Raw genomic sequence first — 19632 nt, forward strand, 5'->3', positions numbered from 1 at the left:
ACAGCAGCACCACAAAATTCAGAGATGTGCATGCAAAATCCATTCCAGCACTTGGTGAGGCGGATCGGTGACTTTGCATCCGAACTCACAAAGAATTAGTAGTTCCTCAAGCTTGCCTAGCTAGAACAAGCTATCTATACTGATCTGTGCTTTAGAAATGATTCTTCCTTCAAGGTGCTGATAAAGTGAAGCCTTTGTTTCCTGACTTGTGTTCCAGCTGTGACAAATGTGAGGTAGTACTAAAGAAGAGCAGGTCTCCGCACAGTGTGGTGTGCCTTTGTTGCCGCTGAGTAACCACAGCTAAATCTTCCCCATTTGAGATTATGAAAGGATGCTTTACACCCAGTGTGCATCTTCCAGGTACAAGGTTGATGCTGGACCAGTAGATTTCACTGCAGAAATGAACCACTCCCCTCTTTCCAAAGTTTGGCCCTGTATAAAAAGAGGAAGCTAGCGGGCAATTTGTTCAACAATACTGCTTCTGGTCACTTCCCAGACAGAAATTTTGGCGCTACCACTGCTGCTCTTTCTCTGGAATGTGTGTATGGAAAACCTCCAGCCACACTGCTCTGACTTTAGTATAATTGCTGACATTCCTCTTCATTATTAAAGGCTCACTCTTCTGAAAATGAGACCACAGCTGATAAAAATGGCCGTAATAAAATGACTCATTTTGCAGAATTGGGAAATCTCAGTGGTAAAGTCCTTGCTGTGCATGCAGAAGGTCTGAGGTTCAGTGTCTAGCATCTTCAGTTTCAAAGGACCAGGGGGAATGGGACATGGAAGCCCTCTGCCAGCCAGAGCCAACGGTATTGTGCTGGTGGACAAACTGTGTGTCCTGGCCTAAGGCAGCTTATACTAGAGTCTATGTTTGTGTGTGTGTGTTTATCCTGTTGGCAGTGCATTGCAGGGTTGGACTAGATGCCTCTATGGGCCCCTTTAAACTCTCTAATTATGTGATTATATGATTCTACGCTACTCTTGCAGAAGCAGCCTCCAATGCTCTGTGATTAGACAAAGGTTTCTTGGACAAGACAGCACTCTGATTTCCTTTCTTAGAGACACGCTATGACTCCCATGTACACCTGAAGCCCAATGCTTTGAATGCAGTGCAAAGATATAAATATATATAATTATTTTGACTTTTAGAAAACATCTGAAGGCAGCCAAGTATAGGGAAGTTTTTAATGTTTGATGTTTTATTGTGGTTTTTGTTGGGAGCTGCCTAGAGTGGCTGGGACAACCAGTCAGATGGACAGGATATAAAATAATAATAACTATCATCATCATCATCATCATCATCATCATCATCATTATTTTATTTATATCTCATACTTTCTCCTTGAGTAGCTCAGGGTTGTCTCACAGTTCCTCAATGAAAACAAGGGGAAGAGGTAGAAAACTATAGAGCATGCACAGTTGTATTATTATTATTATTATTATTATTATTATTATTATTATTATTATTACTGTATTGACCTGAATATAAACCTCACTTTTCCCTCAAATTCCGATCATGAAAAGTTAAAGTGAGGCTTATATTTGTGACCTTACAGTATGCAGCCAGGAGTACGGGGCAAACAGTGCCAGGACCGCGGAGAAGCGGCGCCTGCCCTGTGTGTAGTCCCCCATCCTCTCCCCCAAGGCCAGGAAGGGAGAGAGAGTGACGAAGGAGTAATTTTAAGTTCCAAGTAAGGTGAAGAAATGCTTTTTGCGAGTCTATAAAGTATAAAGTGCCCTTCCATTACAATCCTAATGCAGTCGGGCTGACCAGCGCTTGCCAGGGAACTGCCTCTGGCAGAAAAAAATGCTCACACACCCCTTACTTTCCTGTGTGTAGATCATGTATAGTCTGTAAAATGAATCAACCTTAGCTATTTAAACACATTCAAAGTTATGAAGGGTTCATAGAATCACAGAATTGTAGAGTTGGAAGGGACCACAAGGATCATTCTAGTTAGGGGCGTCTTGCCCATAGAGGCTAGTGGTGCAGGGCGCCAGGGTCTGGAGGGCACCAGGGAAGAGGCGGAGGCTGGACGCAGCGCCTCCCAGCATCAGCTTGCTGCCCTCGCCCGCCTCCGCCATGCCGTGCTGAAGCTGCGCCACGCCCGGAGCCTCTGCGTGCCATGGCCACCGCGGCACAGGTGCCAGGGAAGAGGTGGAGGCTGGGCACCGCAGCTCTGTAAAAAGGTCGGCAACTCTGGGAAACGGGGGTGGGGGGGTGGAGCAGCGCCGGAGGGATCTTTGCACCACAGCGCTGGATATACTTAAGATGGCCCAGATTCTACTCCAACTGATTCTCTTCCTCAGCTTCCCACCCCTCCCTCTGTCCCTCCATAATTTCTTTCTCACACAGTAGCAAACCCACAGGGGATCCTTTTCACTTCTTTTTCACTGGGAAGAGCCATGCAGCCTCTGCCATTCACTTTTTCATCTTTCTCCCCGGCTGGGAGTCTCAGTGGCGCCCCTCCGGAGGCTTCACCCGGGGCAGAAACCCTGGTTAGATGCCCCCTAGCTACAGCTCTGCCAAAGTTAAGCACTTCAGTACCAGAGGTTTCAATAGGAAAACAGTATTCGCCCCACTTACGAGTGTTCTACTCATGCACAACCACATATAGACGTGGTGCTGGGAAATAATTAAATACGTAATTCAATTCATACCTGGAAATGGTGGAAGAGTGCTGGAGAGCCCTCATGGCTAATGAGGAGATCCTCTCTGGAATCCAAAGAGAACATCAGTGAGGGCGGAGGAAGCACAGTGAGGGTTTGTTTACGCTGCTCAGCCTCCCCGTCCAACAGCTGATGTGCTGATGTGCAGCAGCAACGAATTTTCCACTTGTCCTCCAACTTCCTGCAGGTCCCAGAGCTTCACTTCTAGCTGTGGACATATTTGGATAGAGTACCGTATTTTTGGTTTGGATTGAAGAGAGTGGCAGAGAGGGCGTTTTAAGGGCGTTTCCCACTTTATGCAATTTCGCTTGGGGGGGGGGGAGAGGGCAGAACATAACCCCTGTGTAAGTGGGAGTCACCTGTAGTTCAGCATATCATCAGATCTACATTCAACTCCCCTCCCCCCGGGCCCATGTAGACTTTAGAGTTAAATATCATCTGAAATAGTTTGCTTATTATTTGCAATCACAAATTCTGGCTTTTCACTTTGCAATCTTTTAATTCCCAATTAATTAATTTGTGGCTTCTCAGTTTGCAGTTCTTGACTTCATAATTTGTACTTCAAAAATTGTGATGTGGTGGCTTATTATTTAGCAAATTAACCTTTATGGTGCAGATTTGAAATACGGAAATAAATTACTATCTAATATGTCATAAATAGCTGGTCATGAATTACAAAATGTCAACTAAATAATTAAACTGTGACTTCATGACATCACCGGCAGACCCCTGTTCATGACTACCATGTTTTCGCAGGATGTTACTACCTACGTTCAGTGAGAGAAAATGGGTGTCACATCTGAGCATGAACCATGTTTATTTTTGTTTCGCAAACATTTTGCATGGTGTATGTGTGTTGTTGCCTGGGACTGCTACCCAACAATTGCCTAATTACTACAAAAGTTATCTGGCTTGCAATTACTGCTTCTCCCTCTGCAACTTGGAATTCCTTCTGTGGTATTTTCATAACAACGTCAGTCATGAAAAGGCAGGAATGTTTGTAGGCAATTCTGTAATGATGCTCAGATTAGAAGTCGAGTGCCCTGAATGAATTCCGCAAATGCCACCCTAAACTCCTCAGAGTTTCAGCCAAATTATGACTTCCCCTATCCTATATACTCAATAGTGGTGAGGAACATTTTTCTGGCCAGCAGGCCAGATCCTTATCTCCTCAACCATGGCAGATCAAAGTTGACAAGTGGGCGAGACTGTTCATCTGCCAAGCACCTCATGTCATTACGACATCAGGTGATGCTGTTCTTTGAAGCCCTGGTTGTTGGTACTTCAAAGCACAGTGCAGCGCTGCTTGCAAAAGGGCTTTCAAGCAGCCCTGGGCTGCTTTTTGAACTTCCTAGAAGTCTTACAGCAAACTCTGTTCTCTAAGTTCTTATCTTTATGCAGCCAAAATGACAGCATCTACACAAAGTAAATTAAGTTTGGGGAGGACTGAGTAGGTTGACTGACTTTTCTGGCTGGCTTTACAATGTAGCATCATTTTAGAAGTCTCATATGTTCTATAAATAGAGGCCATCACTAAAGGTAACTTAGTTGCGGCCTCTCTGGCCACCTGTGAATGGAACACTCTTCTGCACAAGATGAACACCCTTCCCCCCAATGCTGGCCAATGGATTTTCGACTAATAAGGAAAACGAGGATACCTGGTATGGGGAAGGTTTTGCCCTGTCTTCCAGTGCAAAAGGGTGGAATACTCTCCCTGCTGGCTCTAGAATGTCTAATGAAATACCTGGAGGCGAACACTCCTCTGATGTTTAGGAGATGAAGGGAGTTGCCTCCTCAAAGGCATCATTTGGAGGTTTTTAATGTTTGCATTAATGGGAAGAGGCCTTTACTGTGGGAGTGTTACCGCTGCCAAAACTACTAATTACTCATACAGAAGACTCAAGAACACACCCTCAATTATTGTACTGCATGAAGTAACTGCTTACTTTGTATGTCTCGACTTGCCAAGGCCCAGTTGTGGGACACCGTAATTAGGATCAGTCGGTAGATAATAACGCAGGAGGCTTTCAGTGGAGTGGGATTGCTTTCTTTGTACTTGCTTGATAAACTCAGTTTCATGGCTTAGAAAGATTTCTCAGGTTAATGACTTACATTAAAAGTATATGATGCCTGGCTGAGAAGGCGTCTTTGGCAGTGGAGAGGTTTGTTCATGAGGCATCATTTCAGTACTGAAGAATCAGAAGTCTAATTTTATCTTGCTACAATGAGGGGGAAGATTCCCGGATGAACTTGTATTTAAGCTCTGTAGAATTTTGTGTGTCAATTTGAAATTGAGTTTCAAACTGCCATTACTTATGTAACACCGTCCCTAGAACAGAGCAGTGCAAGTGTGTATACAACAGAAAGCTCCAGATTGATCATGAAAGGGAGAAACTTGCAACGGCTGTTCCACATCCTGGGCACAATCCAAAAGAAAATTATGGGACAGTCACATGGAAAGGAATGGGAGTTGTCCGAGGGTAGCTGTGTGGTTAGCCTTGTGCAATGGGGTGTGCTTACCACTTGGGGATACTATTGAGAAATAAACCACAATGGTGATAATAATGACTAGTATGCCCAAGAGCATGGGTAGGCAAACTAAGGCCCGGGGGGCCAATTCAGCCCAATCACCTTCCAAGTCCGGCCCGTGGATGGTCCGGGAATCAGCGTGTTTTTACATGCGTAGAATGTGTCCTTTTATTTAAAATGCATCTCTGGGTTATTTGTGGTGCTTAGAAATTCATTCTTTCCCCCCACAAAAATATAGTCCAGCCCCCCACAAGGTCTGAGGGACAGTGGACTGGCCCCCTGCTAAAAAAATTTGCTGACCCCTGCACAAGAACAGTTCCCTGATATAAATGCTCACACACCAATAGTGGCAAAAGAAGACCACTGGTGTCTTATCTTAGAGCACAATTCTAACTATGTCTATTCATTCAGAAGTAACTCCTATTGACTTCAATGGGATTACTCCCAGGTAAGTGGGGGTTACGACTGCAGTCTTAATCATCATGGGTATTATTCTACTGGTAATATATTTTCTGCCACCTCCTATAAAGTGCTTACTGGTACTCTTAAAAAGCTGAAATAGCTACTCAGGAGTGTTGGCTTGGCAAGAAAAAAAAAATATCACCAGTGCTATTTAATTGTGCACATGCTCCCTGTGCCGTACTAACACCATTCTTGCTTTTTACTCGTGGTGTGTGGGGCTGGTGCCCGCTTGTATCTGCTCCACATGAGCTGTGCAGCCTTACAATGTTCTCTTTGTTCACATTCTGTTGTGTGCCTGCACATGGATACGGACAAGAAGTGTACCTACAGTGGGCTAGAGGTGCTTTCTTTTTTTTGGTTATGATTGTATTGATTTTTGAGGCCCAAATCAAGATGTATACTTCAGCAGTAGCATTCACTTGGTAGCCTGGGGTGCACATTGTCTGCAATATATTTTACTGTGGTGTTCTGGCCCCCTACTCTTCCTCCCACGTTATCACCCTCCATGGAGGAATCAGGAACAGTAATCTGGGCCTAGTTTTAAATCAGTCCTGTGAGCTTAGGTTATTCTGGACAAGGAGTGCTGGCGACTGAATAGCATCCTACCTCTGTCAGATGAAAGCAGGCACACTTGTTTTACACTGCATGGGAAACTAATCTTCCTCAGAACGAGATTTTGAGCAAACACCACGAGAGAGAACCACTTTCTGGTGGTCTGGGAACTGACACGGCATATCCCACCAGAGAATTTGGGGATCTTAACACAGCTCAATTACTGTCCAAGAGCTAAAGTTTGCAAAGCTTTGAAAGTATATGCACTGGAGTATGGATGGTGAATTTCATACAAAACTCAAGGAAAGATGCGTACTCTCAGAATGTGCACTCTCTTGCTTTTGAAAATAACTTTATTTTACTTAGTAGCAAACCAGAGGAGGGGGTAGTACACCGTGCCATTTTTCTAGAAAAATAGTGCTGGAACTCACCATGAGCACCTCCCTTGTTCTCTTATGGGAATGGCGCCCACCTGAGTTCTGACTGAAAAAAAGGCCTGGTCATGCATATTAAAATTTAGAAGGTAACATTGCTTTGTCGGCCAGATCCCCTTAAGGGGTCACCACCTCTCATCTAGTTCATGGATCTTAGCGCTTAGTAGGGTTCTTAGTAGGAGCAAACCCTAGCAAAAACCTGGATACCTATGCTATTTATTTTCTTATTTTCTTCTTATATATCTGCCTCTCTTCCAAATTGGTAAACAAAATGGCATAAATCTGCTGCATTTCAGGAAGGTGGCGCTTGCCTCATGTCCTTCAGACCACTCTCCAGGACTCAATGGAGGATCCCAGAAAACCCATTTTTTTAAGCATTTGTCCAGATTTCTTTGCTTGCAGGGAGATTAGACAATATCGGCTATTTTTAAAAAAGAATTCGTTCTGATTTGTTCGCAGTGAGGTAACACACCATGGTATCAATTATTATCCTACACAAATCAGAATGGATGCTCAAGAAACAGATCTCCTGGAAGCATGGGCATAGTAGCCAACCCCAGGGGGCCATGGACACCCCTAATAATATAATTGTGGGAGCTGGGCACCCACAAAGTCAATGTGAAAAGCTGGCAGGTGGCAGTGGCACTGCCTCAGAGAGAGAAGCAGATCAGCCAATGAGGCATCCTTGGGGGGGGGGTGTTCAGATGTGAAGACAGAGTCTCTCTGCCTCTGCGCCTCAGCCCCTCCCCATGGAAAAGGGTGCCTCACTGGCTGTCGAGAGGAAGAGGAGACGCCACTACCGCCAACTGCCACAACACAGACGTCGCACATCTGTGTTTCGGCAGCAGGCACCCACTGAGGGTTAGATGGCACCCCTGTCAGTTAACTATGTATTTTTATTTACACAATGCCTAATAAAGGTTTGATAAGTAAGTATTTTTATTTATTATCGGGGGGCAGCGGCCCCTCCCTGCCCTCCTTGGCTACACCCATGCCTGGAAGTCTTCCTTGGGTCAAAGGGCATGGTCTGATGGTACATGAGGCCACCACCTTGTCAAAGTCAGGCAGATCTGGGTCTGGTAGGGGGACGGCTTGTAAAGTGGTTGTAATGACAGAAGAAAGGCCAAATATGACTGTGGCACAAAAATGCCAAACCTGCTTTAACTGCGCGACCTGAATTTGCTGGTACTGTATGCGCCATTACTTAAAACGGAGACATTGTGCGTAATACACACGGGAGTAATTGCATCGTCATAAACACTACATGCATTTAGGAATCACTTGGCATGTACACGTGTTGTGGGAAGCCCTGGTGTTAACAGCTGTATGCATGCAGCAATCCTATGTGCTGTGCAAAGTTTGAAGCAGCACTAATTCCCTGCTCCATTGCACTTCTTTAAGAAGCCGAATTATGTGCTCTTCTGCTTACTCTCAGAGCTGCCCGTCGAATCGCAACCCTAAGGCTCTCCGAGCAATGCGTTTGCCGGCAGTACAGCTCAGGGTCCATTGCAGATGTACACTCGGCTCAGCCACGGCGTCTCGTCCATGCTCTAGCACTTAAAACTACAGCGTTTGCCAATATTCCCCTTACCCCGCAGTCTCCAAACAGTTTGTTTTTCACCGTAGCCTGCACAATGCAGTCGCGTTCCATCTGGGTTTTCTGTGCATATAAGCAAAACTACCAGGTTTTTTTTTCTTGGGGGGGGGGGCGTTGCTTGGTTGCCGTTGGAGTCAAGGCAAACCACCCTCACTTCACCCGCTTATCAGAAAGGGAGGGCGACCCGACTCCGTCGCAACGCCCTCGGATTTCGAAAGGAGCATCCGCGTTCGGGGTGATGGCGGCGAAGGAAAAGCGATGCAATGTGCGATGATTTCCCAATTAACCTCGCGCAAAGCCTCTCTGGCACCGGGGGAGGGGGGAGTCCCGGCCCGTTTTGCCCAGCCTAGGTATTTCTCTCCCTCTCCCCCCGCCCCGAAATTACTGCTCGCCCGCCGCCGCCGCCGCCGCTCTGGACAGAGGTCAGGGGCGCTGAGTAAATCATCTCCGGATAAATTATCCGTTTGAACAGCCTTCATTTCCTTCTGCCGTCTCTGCCTCTCCGTGCCAGGCGTCTTGGTGCCCAATTAGCAGCCAGCCTTTTTATACCGAGGGAAATCCTGACATCTCCCTAAATGGAAGAAAATGAAAAGATCGCAATCTCTCCCGCCCCCCCTCCTCCCCCTTTCCCTGGGCGTCTGTGTCCCCATCTCTCTCTCTCTCTCTCTCTCTCTCTCTGCAGCGTTTCAGTCCCGTTCACATGAAAATTATGCCAGCTCCAGTGGCGCGTAAAATTGATGTGAACTGAAAGAAGTGGGATCAGCGTGCGCTCCCCTCGCTCGTCTCGACAGGGGTTTCGGCGCGTTGCACAAGGCCGAGCTTGTCTCTTTAAGGAGACATTGGCCCCTAATTAGTCCGCATTCCTCCCGGGGTGGGCGATCCGGCGGCGCTGAGTGGCACCGGGCGCGCGGGGGGGGGGGAGGTTCCGCGGATCCCCCGCTCCTCCAGCCGCGCACCTCCCTTGTTGTGCCACCACCCAGCGCACAAGAGCCGGCGGCGGCGGCGGCGGCGGCAGCAGCAACCACCCCACGTTACTTTGATTGACAGCTGAACAAATGTTTCCCCTGTTCGAACGCCGGCGCAATCGAACGTCAGCAATCTCAAAGCTCCACCTCGGGCCGAGCGGAGGAGGGAGGGGCGGGGGCGTGGCTTTCGAGACGGGGCCTCCTGGTTGGCCGCCGCGCCGAGCCACGTCGGGTCCCCACGTGGGGGAGACGGAGCGGAGCCGCCCCCCCACCTCAGAGCCGTGAGCCCATTTGTCAGCGGCGAAATGATGGGCATTAATACAGAACGGCGATTAATGAGTGGCCGTCGCTGATTGGTCGTCGGCGACGCCCTCCGTAGGAGGAGCTGTCGAGGCGGGGGAAATAGACAGGCGGCTAAAGAGGCTGCGCGCAGGCCGACGGGAGCGGTAGTTTATTTTCCCGACACCGCGCGCGTAAAGGCGGGGGGATGGCTCCGCCAAGGACTCCACTTCCCAGGGTGCTTTGCAGCCACCTTGTCTTCCGATTGTTGTGAATATGTATCAGAATGTTAATGATTTGCTGCTGCTAAATTTGGTCAAAGGAGTCACCTCGCCAGAGCGTGTTGTTAGAGCTGCGCGGAGCGGTGGGTTCGGGTTGCCGCTGCGGTTTCGTGCGAGATTGTTCCGTCTTGCTCTCTGCAAGAGTTTGGAAGGCAAAGGAGAGGATAAAAAAGAGGGGAATAAACAACTCAATCAACCGAGATCGCGTTTCTTCTTTTTTAATTTTTTTTTCATTCAAGGGGAGGGAGAACCAGAGCCATTTAAAGGGGAAGAAGAAAAACAAAACCACAACAAAAGGGTTATTGCACTTAGACCTTGGAAGACGCGTGTAATTTACTCGGCGGGGAGAAAAGAGACGGGAGTGAAAACAACCCATTCTTTTCATCTCGGGAGTTCCTGGTGGCTTTCAAGAAAAAAGGATTCCTTCTCTTCCTCCCCCCCTCCTCCCTCTCTCTCTCTCTCATCTGCCTGGTCGCGAAGGGCCAACAACTAAGATCCATAAAAGTTTTCAAACGGAAGCGGCGGCTGCGAGAGGCATCTGCTGCGGGGAGGATCGCGCTTGGTATGAGCGGAGTTTTCCTCTCCCTTTGCTTCGCTCGCCACCGAGGGGGACAGGCGGAGGCGGAGGCGGGTCAGCCGCGGTGAAGGCAGAGCAGCGTCGACCCTCGGACCGCCGGAGAGCCAGCCAGGAGGGAGCCGCCGAGCCAGCGCCGCTGGCGGGCCGCGAATGAGCAGCCTCCCGCCGGCCGCAAGCGGGACATCGCAAGCGGGACTTGCCGGGAGCGCCGCGGCGCCTGGACCTTCGGACTGCGCCTAGGGCCCTGGGCGTGGGAGCGGCGGGCAGTGGCCGCAGCCTCGCCGGCGCGGCTGGTCGTTGGCCAGGGACGCCCCCGGGGAATGTTGCACGGGTCCCCTTCTGCCGGGGACTCAGACGCCGCCGCCGCCGCCTCTCGCGTGTCCCCCCCGGGGTGGGAAGGTGCGGGCAGAGCCGGAGACGCTCCTCGCAGCGCCGGGCAGCCCCGTCCTCCTCCTCCGCCTCCATCCCCTCCTTTGCACCGCTGCAATTAAAATCCATGAGCCGAGTTTTCTTCCTGGCCCAGAGCACCCACTAAATCGGTTTGGATGATTCGCGATCTGAGCAAGATGTACCCTCAAAGCAGACACCCGGTGAGTAGCGGCGAGACCCGGGGCGGGCTGGGGGCGAGGCTGGGGGTCCAGCAGCATCCCCCCCCCAAAGTCTTGTTTACCAAATGGGAGGGGCGGAACTGTGCGGTCGGTCCGGGGAGGGGGGGGACGGTGGACGAGAATAAAGACAGATCTCTTCCCCCCCCTCCGCTTTGCCTCCCGCTTGGAGAAGGCAAATGAGCGAGGGAGGAGGAGGAGGAGGGTGAAGAGGTGGGAGGGAGAGTTGGGCGAAACAATTGAGTTGTAGCCATTTTCTTATTGTTGTCTTTGGCTTTCGAGGCTTCACGGTGTCAGGGGCTGGTTTCCGAGTACTTTCCGGCTTGCTTAGCCTTTGAAAGAGTCACAGGCAAATTAAGTGGAGGAGCCGTCCTCTTAATTCGGTTTAGCTGCCCAGTGCGTTGCTGCTGCTGGCCGTTTGTGCCTTGCGGTTCCCTTTCCCCGCCCTCTGCCCCCTTGCATCTCCCTCCGTGGGGCAACACAAGACCCCCCCCCCTTCCTTGAGCCCTTGCTGGTGCTGTTGGTTGGCTATCATGCTGGAGCGGGAAGATGAGCCGGGGATCCGCCGCCGCCGCCGCTGCCTCCCTGGGCGGCTTCTGGAGGGGCGGACGAGGCTCCGCTCGGTGGGCGCGGGAGGCGAGCCGGACGGGCGTGATTGAAAGACAAAAACACTCGGCGTGTCCGTGCGCGCGCCCCCCCCCGCGCCCCGAGTGAGTTTTAATTGCTCTTTTCCTGATTGATGTCTGGGTGACCTGGGCAGGCATGTTTGTATGTGTTGTGCGCGCCAATGGCGAGGCTGGGCTGAGGAGTAATTAAAACATTTCCTTCTGATGACCGCTTCTAGGCACCGCATCAGCCTGCGCAACCCTTCAAATTCACCATTTCCGAATCCTGTGATCGGATTAAGGAGGAGTTTCAGTTTTTACAGGCTCAGTACCACAGGTAATGATGTTTACTTTCCCTGATCCTTGTGTTTGCTTATCTCTTGTCACTCCCCCCGCTACCCCTCCAGGCATGGGCATGCGTCTCTCTTCTCCTTTTAAAAAATCATCCTCTTGTCTTCATCACAAAGAGACGGCGTCTTCCCCGCCACTCTGCCAAACAAAACAAAGCGCAGCGTTCCCGGGTCACAGCCCTGATAGAACGGTGCCATTTCATCTCCTTTATCTTGGCAAGGAGCTGTGCCCACTTGACTGAGGGAGGTTTCCGATGCTAGGAGTGTGCTTTTAAACATATCCCTGAATATGTTCACAAACACTTCATCAAAGGTACTTCTTTTTTTTTAAGTTCTTCTGAATTAATCCAGGTGGAGGAAACACGCCTTTAAAAGGTTAGTCTTGGCAAATCTAAAAGCAAAAGGCAAATAAAAGCACTCTTATGGATTGGGCGAAGCATCAGGAGCAAAGTGTTTGCGAATCAGGAGGTTTGGAAGCAGCTGGGCAGGGATTTCTCCCCCTCCCGGCCCCAGTTCCAGGGGTGTAAGCCAACAGGATTTGAAATCTCGCCCCCGCCCACCCATGCACATCTTTGCTTAAATTAAATGTTTTGACCCCACTCCTTCATATCTTGCGTGACAATGTGCCGTGTCAGGTGCTGATAGAATGGAATTGGAGCTGGAGTGTTCTCTCATTATCCTTAGGGTAGAAGTACTTTTATACTCTTCTTGACAAACAACTCTCAAGATTGTTGCAACCTTAAGTGTGTGTGTGTTGGGGGTGGGGGGCTGCAAAGAAGGCTTTATTGCTCAGAAGATGTCACTTGTAGATGCTGTCGTGCTGCTTCCTTTAAAAGCCTAAAACCTTTCAACCCTTTCTATCTTGAGTGGTTACTCAAAGTTATACTGCCCGTTTAAGGGCAAGCGAGATCACACGTAAAGGGAGCTTAAGTAGTGGTCTTTTTGAAAGAATTCTACAATAGCAGGTGATATTTATCCTTCGAAGACAGTCAAGACGCCTGCCTGAGAATTCCATTTTCTGACCTGTTTCCCTACCACCACCTCACCCACGCAAGATGCCTTTGCCTGAAAACTTTCCTGCATTTTGGTTTGAGCAAAGGACAAGTGGATCTTATCGACAAGGGAAATCATAGATTCGCTCTAACTACTTGAATTTGGCTTCTTATTAATATTACAGAGGATAACCTGCAGGGACTTTTCATATATCGAGAGGCTATGCAAAGGGGCATTATTAAATACTCATGGATGTCTGTGTGCCTGTTTCTTTTTCTTGAACAGTTTAAAGCTAGAATGTGAAAAACTGGCCAGTGAAAAGACAGAGATGCAGCGGCATTATGTCATGGTAAGCAAGCGGCATAACGAATTCAAAATGTCTATTAGGGTGGTATACGAACAGAGAGGAACGCGAAGGTTGCTGGAGGCAGTCAGCTAGCTAGTGATAAGAGGCACTGTTGTGATGAAGGTTGCGTTAGGAAACCTTGGCCCTGAAGGTTTTGCGCCTGCTTGTTATTAGGCGCTTTGACATAATTTTTTCTGCTCAGTGGAACAATCCACTTGGACTTTCTTGTGTGAAATGAGTGTGTTCACTCCAGCACCCAACGGGTCTTGCATGGCAGAAGGTCCTTGAAGACTCTTGGTGCTTCAAGTATAAAGAATTCCTTACCCTTTGACATATTGATGAAAATATGATGAGCTGGTCAGAGGCGTATCCGAGTTTGCATGTAGTCTTCAAGACAAAAGCTTCCAATCTATGCTTCCACCTGCCATTGATCTGCAGAATAAATTTGTCCTTTCAGAGAAAGGTATTTACATTTTAAGAGGCAAGACAAAGAGAACCAGCACTCTAATAAAAAGTCTTAGTTCTTAAACCTGTTGCTTAAGAGCTGCCAATTAAAGGCTTCATGGTTAATTGAGGACGTTGGTGACCAGAGTTTTTGTAGAAAGGACCTCTCCCCTCCCCAGTATGTATTTGAGGACTCCCTGCAGCAATGATTGGCATATGATGAAGTCTCTAAACACCTAATTTTCTGATGGATTGCGATGACACCCAAAGAGCTGTTTTCTATCTGCTCATCTGTTTATATGAGGAAATAATTGCTTTCTTTATGTGATGGAGTGACTGTTTTAAGGAGGACAGTAACCTTGAGATATGCCGCCTTCTAGCCAGAGCAAAAGCTATCCATCAAAGCTTCTATTCTGGCCTTCACGTGTTCTGATGTTCCTTGTGCATATGGTACTAACTGGCGAAGCCGAGCTATCCTGGAATACAGGAACGCAGGGTTTTCCTTTTCTTTTTTTAACCACACACACAATTGTGTGTCTGCTTTGAATCTGAAACGCTCTGCTGTTTTATTTCTTTGCAAAGCCTATATTTGCTTGTAGTCATTTCATGTTTTTAATTTAAAATATCGAAAGAAAAGTCTCCTCTACACTGCTGATTTATGACCCTGTCTGCTTTCTAGCATTTCCAACATTTTACCATCTTAAATTGGTGCTGTGGAACAAAATGTATACTTGGGCTCTGTCTGATCTTTAATAATTGTATTTGTCATTTTTCCTTTCTGGTATGCATGTGTGTGATTTCCTTCACCCCCTCCTTTTTTGAGTGGTAGTTTAAACAAATGTAGAATTAAAAGCAGACTAACACAAATTAGGAATGTGTATGATTTGAGGAGATTCAGCTTAGTTACATTATGCTGCATATGCTTTCAAAAGATTGCAAATTGTGTGTGTTTGTATGATTACATATTCTAAAATGAGTTCATTTTCTTCTTTCTTCTTAGTATTATGAAATGTCCTACGGGTTGAATATAGAAATGCATAAACAGGTAGGTAACACATTCCTTCTTTTTGTAAAGTTACTGTTTTCTTCAATTTTTAATCCACTTAAACTACAGCACTTCTTTCATTCAAATTGTAGACAAGATTTTGATTTATTTTTTTTGCTCACTGGGACAAACTGTGATTCTTTGAACGTGCCATAAGAGCCTATGCAGGCAGGTGTAGGTGGTCTTAATATTTTGCGAACATTCCCTAAAATGCCTGTGTTGGATTTGTGTTAGATAAATGCTGTTGGATTTGGTAACAGTTGTGTGAATCATCTCTGCCTGCAAGTAGTCCAGTTGTCGCCTGTTGATAACAAAATCAGAATTTTAGGTACGAGCTGTCTGAGTTGAAGCCTACTGCCTTGTAGATGAGCTGATGGGCAGTGGACCTGAGACCAGTCAGTGTATGGTGAAGCGGCCAGTTGTCTTCTAAAGTTGTTGGATGTGTAAGTTGGTGAACTTCTTGAGATCTGTAGAGTGAAAAAAGGAAGTTGATGCGGAATGCGAAAGCCTGCCTCTGGGTCCTTTTATGTGGACCACCTCAGGAAATCCTGCGCTTCAGTGCCAAACACTCTTCACGGCAGATGAGCTTATACTGATGTGCCGCCCTGGTTGTAGACACCAGCAGTTAGGCCACGACTGGTAGGTTAATTTTTGTTTTTAGGTAACTCACTGAATGAGGCTCACCTTTCCTGGGGAAGAAGTGTGATTAAACAAAGTTTTTTAGAATTGTGTATTGCTGAAAGTTATGGGAAGGTGGTAATGGAAGTCGTATAGCACTGCAGCATAATTCTGATCAAGTGTTGAATTCTGTATAGTATGCGAGAAAATTTGACTTCAGAATTTTGGTAACCGCTTCGTAGTTTGTTCCTGTATTTACACTTCTGCGGGTTTGTCGCAATAGCTAACCTGCTAAACTGGGCATAATAGTAACACACTGTCTAGTGTCTACTAGCTTAAATTTCCTATTCTGTAACATAACAGGTTTTGCCTGCAATTCAGTTCATTTTAATTGCGCCAATTCAGATGTTGAGGACATGTGCAAGTATCCATAGGGTTAATGGTTAATATTAAAATTAATTAGTGCTGTGAGCTATTGGGAAGAATTGTTAGTGTCCATCGCGAGGAATTGTTCAAAACCTTTTGAAGTCAGGAAAACTTTGTTATGTCTTGAATTTGATGTAAAAACTCATCCATCTACCTTTTTTAAGGACAGTAGAGTATTTTTGTATCTAAACAAAATTGGTAACCAAAATCCTCATGGATTAGTTTATGTGGTTTCTGGTATGTGTACAGAAAGAGCTATTAGCCGTTTGTTCAGGAACACATTGAGAACAATTTAATATATGTATATAATTTTTTCCCCCTTCTTCTTCTGGGCATGGGGAACCTAGAAGGTGGAAAAGTCTAGATATAAAGTCTGTAATTGCACTGCCTCAGTTTAAAACAAAGAAAAGTGGGCTTTAATTTTATTTCAAATATTTCACATTGAAAACTGCTTGCATCAGGGTGCTCTGAGTAAATTTTATATTTAATTTGAAAATGTGCTGATTTTGAAGGATTGAGTTTAATTAGAGTATCGTTTTTCCATCGCTGTCATTTCTGTTCAGATTAGTAGTGTCAACACTCCACCTTTGCAGAAAACACTTCTTTTAATACTTTTTATCACATGCTGCTGACTCTAATGAAATGCAACAAAGAAAGTTCTTCACAGAATTATCATTCTGAAGAATCTTATTGTCTTATCTCTGTTCCTCTGCAGTGTAATATGTGGGCTTGGTAATGTGGATCATAGCATTTCCCCACCCGCCTGCAACCCCGTCCAGTAAAGTTCCCCATCTGACATCATGGAAATATTGAAAGCCTCCCTTGCTTAACGCCACCTTCTTCAAAGGGGACAAAGCCTTCGGACCTCCGCCTCTTTGTCCTGCCCTCCCCCCACCGCCCAAATTTTACCCAATTGAGGCAGAGTGATCTGCTTTGGGGATTATTTGTGGGTTTTGCTCTTATATTCAATCACACAAAAATCCTGAGGGCAGTTTATCACATTATGGAATACAGACAGCTCTGCAAGCCACCTACTTATTATATTTCCTTTATTCCTGCCCCTCCTCCATTTCTCCCCCCCCCCAAGAAAAAAGCACAGAGGCCTATCTATCTTTATTTGTTTTCCTAGGCAGACAGCCTTGGTTTCTCGTAGCTCCTTTTCCAGATGTAGTTGCTGGATGGCCCTTGTAATGGAAAGCAGGCAATAATGGAGCGAAGTTGCCCTGCGGCATAATTGGGCCCAGTTCTCAAGATCAGGTTAGGCTTATTCGCTTATTAGATTTGTGTCTCGGCGGGTTCAAAAGTAGGGCTCCCTGGAGTCCCTGGAAGTACCCTAGTAATTGGTGGCCCTGGTATTTGAAACCTTTGTGTATTTTTCTGTAAAAACGTCTGTTCTTCTTGGCTGCTCCCAGCCACCAAGTATTTATTTTTAGAGAATTTTTTCATTGGAACAGAAAATGATGGCTGTGATGGAGTCATGACTGTGATTTAGCAAATTGATAAAAGGATAAATGCACATAGCTGGCTGGCGCTGTGTGTGTGCCTTGAGGGTGGGGGCGAAGAGGATGTGGCAAGGTTCCCCCCCCCCTTCTTTCTCCTCCCCTTTCGCAAGGCTGATCATCAGTCATCCTGTGTTGATTTTGATAGAAGACTATTAAAGTGAAACCTATGGGGAATTTGTCATTCTGAAAGGAAAGCTAATGTAATTAGTACCAATTAAAGTACATTTAGCAAATTGGATTTAATCTTAATTAAGCCTGCATAATGTTGCCAATTTTTAACAATTATGTTTGAGAACATAATTAATTTAGATTTTGGTAACTGAGTAAATAGCATTAGACTGATAGAATTAGTTTTCTGAATTATTTAGGTTTATTAAAAAACACAGCCAACACCAACAACCCTGGCGTGTGGCACAGAATTGTTGTTGGTTGTTGTTTTGCAATCTCTGCTAAAATCAATAGTGTAGGCTAAGTGTGTTGGGAGATGTCAGATTAAAATGTGGTGTTCGCCCCCCCCTTTTGTTTTTGCCTTGGGGTGTGAAAAAAATTGTAAGCATTGCTCTCTATGGCAAGATGCTATTGATAAAGCTGTGGTCCTGAATATTACTAAGAAGAAAGTGCCTTGTATTCAGTAGGATTTATTTCCAATCAAGCATGCCCGTAATTGTGTTGTTAACAGCATTTGTGTCCTGAAATATTTTTGGATTTTTTAATGGGCCAAACCTTCTTAAAAGCACATGCACACACTAGCACGTCTACAAAAATTCAAAAACATATGGATGTGCTATTTCTCTGACTCTTTGGATTGTATTTTTGTTATTTTAATTAGTTGATAATGATAGGGTATAATAATCTCATCGTTTTAGTCAATCGGGAATTGAAGTGCTTTTACTCCAATATTCACTATTAAAATAAGAATTAGCCCATGGCTGCAGATAAGACAGTTATGAATAGTACCAGTGGGAAGTTAAATAGGAGGCAAATATCATTCTCTCTGTGTGTGTTTTTTCTGAGTTGAGATTACAGTGGCCCTTTTGTTTTTCAGCAAAGCTCTTCCTAGTTGAAAGCATTCTCAGATAAACTGACTCCTTTTCCTATGGATATTTTCAGGAGATCAGACCTTGGAGCTGGACACAGGGACATGAATGGCACAATTTGTTTTCCTGCGTGCGTTTTCAGAAGCATCACTGTACTCCCCTCTTTCCTTCCTCCCTTTCATTGCAATCCATGTAAATTTTATTACAAGTCTTAGGCAACAACCATTTGAGTGCTTCTAAAATATTAATTGAGTAGAAATGAAAGGGCTCTGGCCAGCTGATAGGATATCATAATCGTAGCTGCAGTAGTCGATGGTAAATGATGATAAATGGCATTAGGAACCTTTTAGCAAACTGTAATAACTACAAGGAGGGAAGCGGTATGGATTTGCATTATATCTGATACCCTCTGGTACCAAGTGGATTGCCAATACTGCTTGTTTAGCATTTTCTAAGGGCAATAGGATATTGATTTCTGACTTACAAGGAACAGCTCTATTTTCACCATTGAAAAGTATTGCAGGTTGTTAAGAAGAAATTGACTTGAAGAGGCCTGACTGCTGCCCATCATGGAGCAAATAAAGCAAAACTGCCGAAGCATGGTGGTGCAGTGAGATGGGGCCCTCAGCAATTTGTTGCTATTAATTTACCATGCTCGACAGCAAATCAATCGGCATCTACTTCATCTGCTGGAGAAAATGCTGTCCAGGGCAGATAAAAGGCCCCGCATAGTACAGGGAATAAGGCTGGATTGGCCAAACAGAGGCTGCAGTTAATGTGTAAATAAGTGAAATCAAGGCAGCTCTTGCAGAGGAAGCTGTTTTTAATTAGGTTGGGGCTTTATAGTGAGCTATTTAAGAAAGTAGCATAGAGCTTGGAGGGGAGGAGCAGATTTATTGCCGACTGGGTTGATATATGGTTCGTATGACATCCTAGCCTTGAGTCTGCTTACTGCTGGAGCTTCAGTAAATTACTTTGGTAAAAGACCAAAGATGGAAATCCATTTGTTTAATTTAGAGCTGGGTTTTGACTGTTTTTCATCTCTGGGGCCACAGAATACTCATATTGTTGAGAACTACGGGTATATTCTCTAATGTAATGAAGGGTCAGCGGGTTGCTGAGGTCTCTGACTTAAAGGAGGGCTCACGTCAACCCCTGACCCACCCGTAGTGGAAAGCCAGTGCCAGGTGCCATTGTCTTGGTGCCAGATCAGGGCTTGGTACCACCCCATCCTCAGGTACGCACATTTCCCTCTTTTTCCCAGAGGGGACAAAAGAGAGATTTGCCACCACATTCTGTGTGTGTCCGACAAGCA

The 19632-nt window shown here is 46.2% G+C and overlaps 1 protein-coding gene and 1 long non-coding RNA gene across 8 annotated transcripts in view; one reads left to right on the forward strand and one right to left on the reverse strand.

Moving 5' to 3' along the window:
• LOC310688515 overlaps positions 1–19632 on the reverse strand; it is a 699093-nt gene that overhangs the window by 316011 nt on the left and 363450 nt on the right. The gene's annotated exons all lie outside the window — the stretch shown is intronic.
• LOC310688419 (transducin-like enhancer protein 4) overlaps positions 9777–19632 on the forward strand; it is a 127807-nt gene continuing 117951 nt past the window's right edge. For 5 of the 7 annotated variants that reach the window (XR_014516925.1, XR_014516926.1, XR_014516927.1 and 2 more), the window contains exons 1-4: positions 9777–10936; positions 11796–11893; positions 13185–13248; positions 14690–14734. Coding sequence is in view for 1 of the 7 variants with exons in the window: in XM_083464889.1 (XP_083321015.1) it covers positions 10892–10936; positions 11796–11893; positions 13185–13248; positions 14690–14734 (252 nt within the window). In the remaining 6 variants the exon portion in view is untranslated. Of the gene's footprint in view, positions 10937–11795; positions 11894–13184; positions 13249–14689; positions 14735–19632 lie in introns of those variants that run through there. The other 2 variants (XR_014516929.1, XR_014516930.1) reach the window with 2 other exon arrangements.

The sequence above is a fragment of the Podarcis liolepis genome, assembly GCF_965112155.1.
Source record: "Podarcis liolepis genome assembly, chromosome: 11".
Classification (NCBI taxonomy): domain Eukaryota; kingdom Metazoa; phylum Chordata; class Lepidosauria; order Squamata; family Lacertidae; genus Podarcis; species Podarcis liolepis.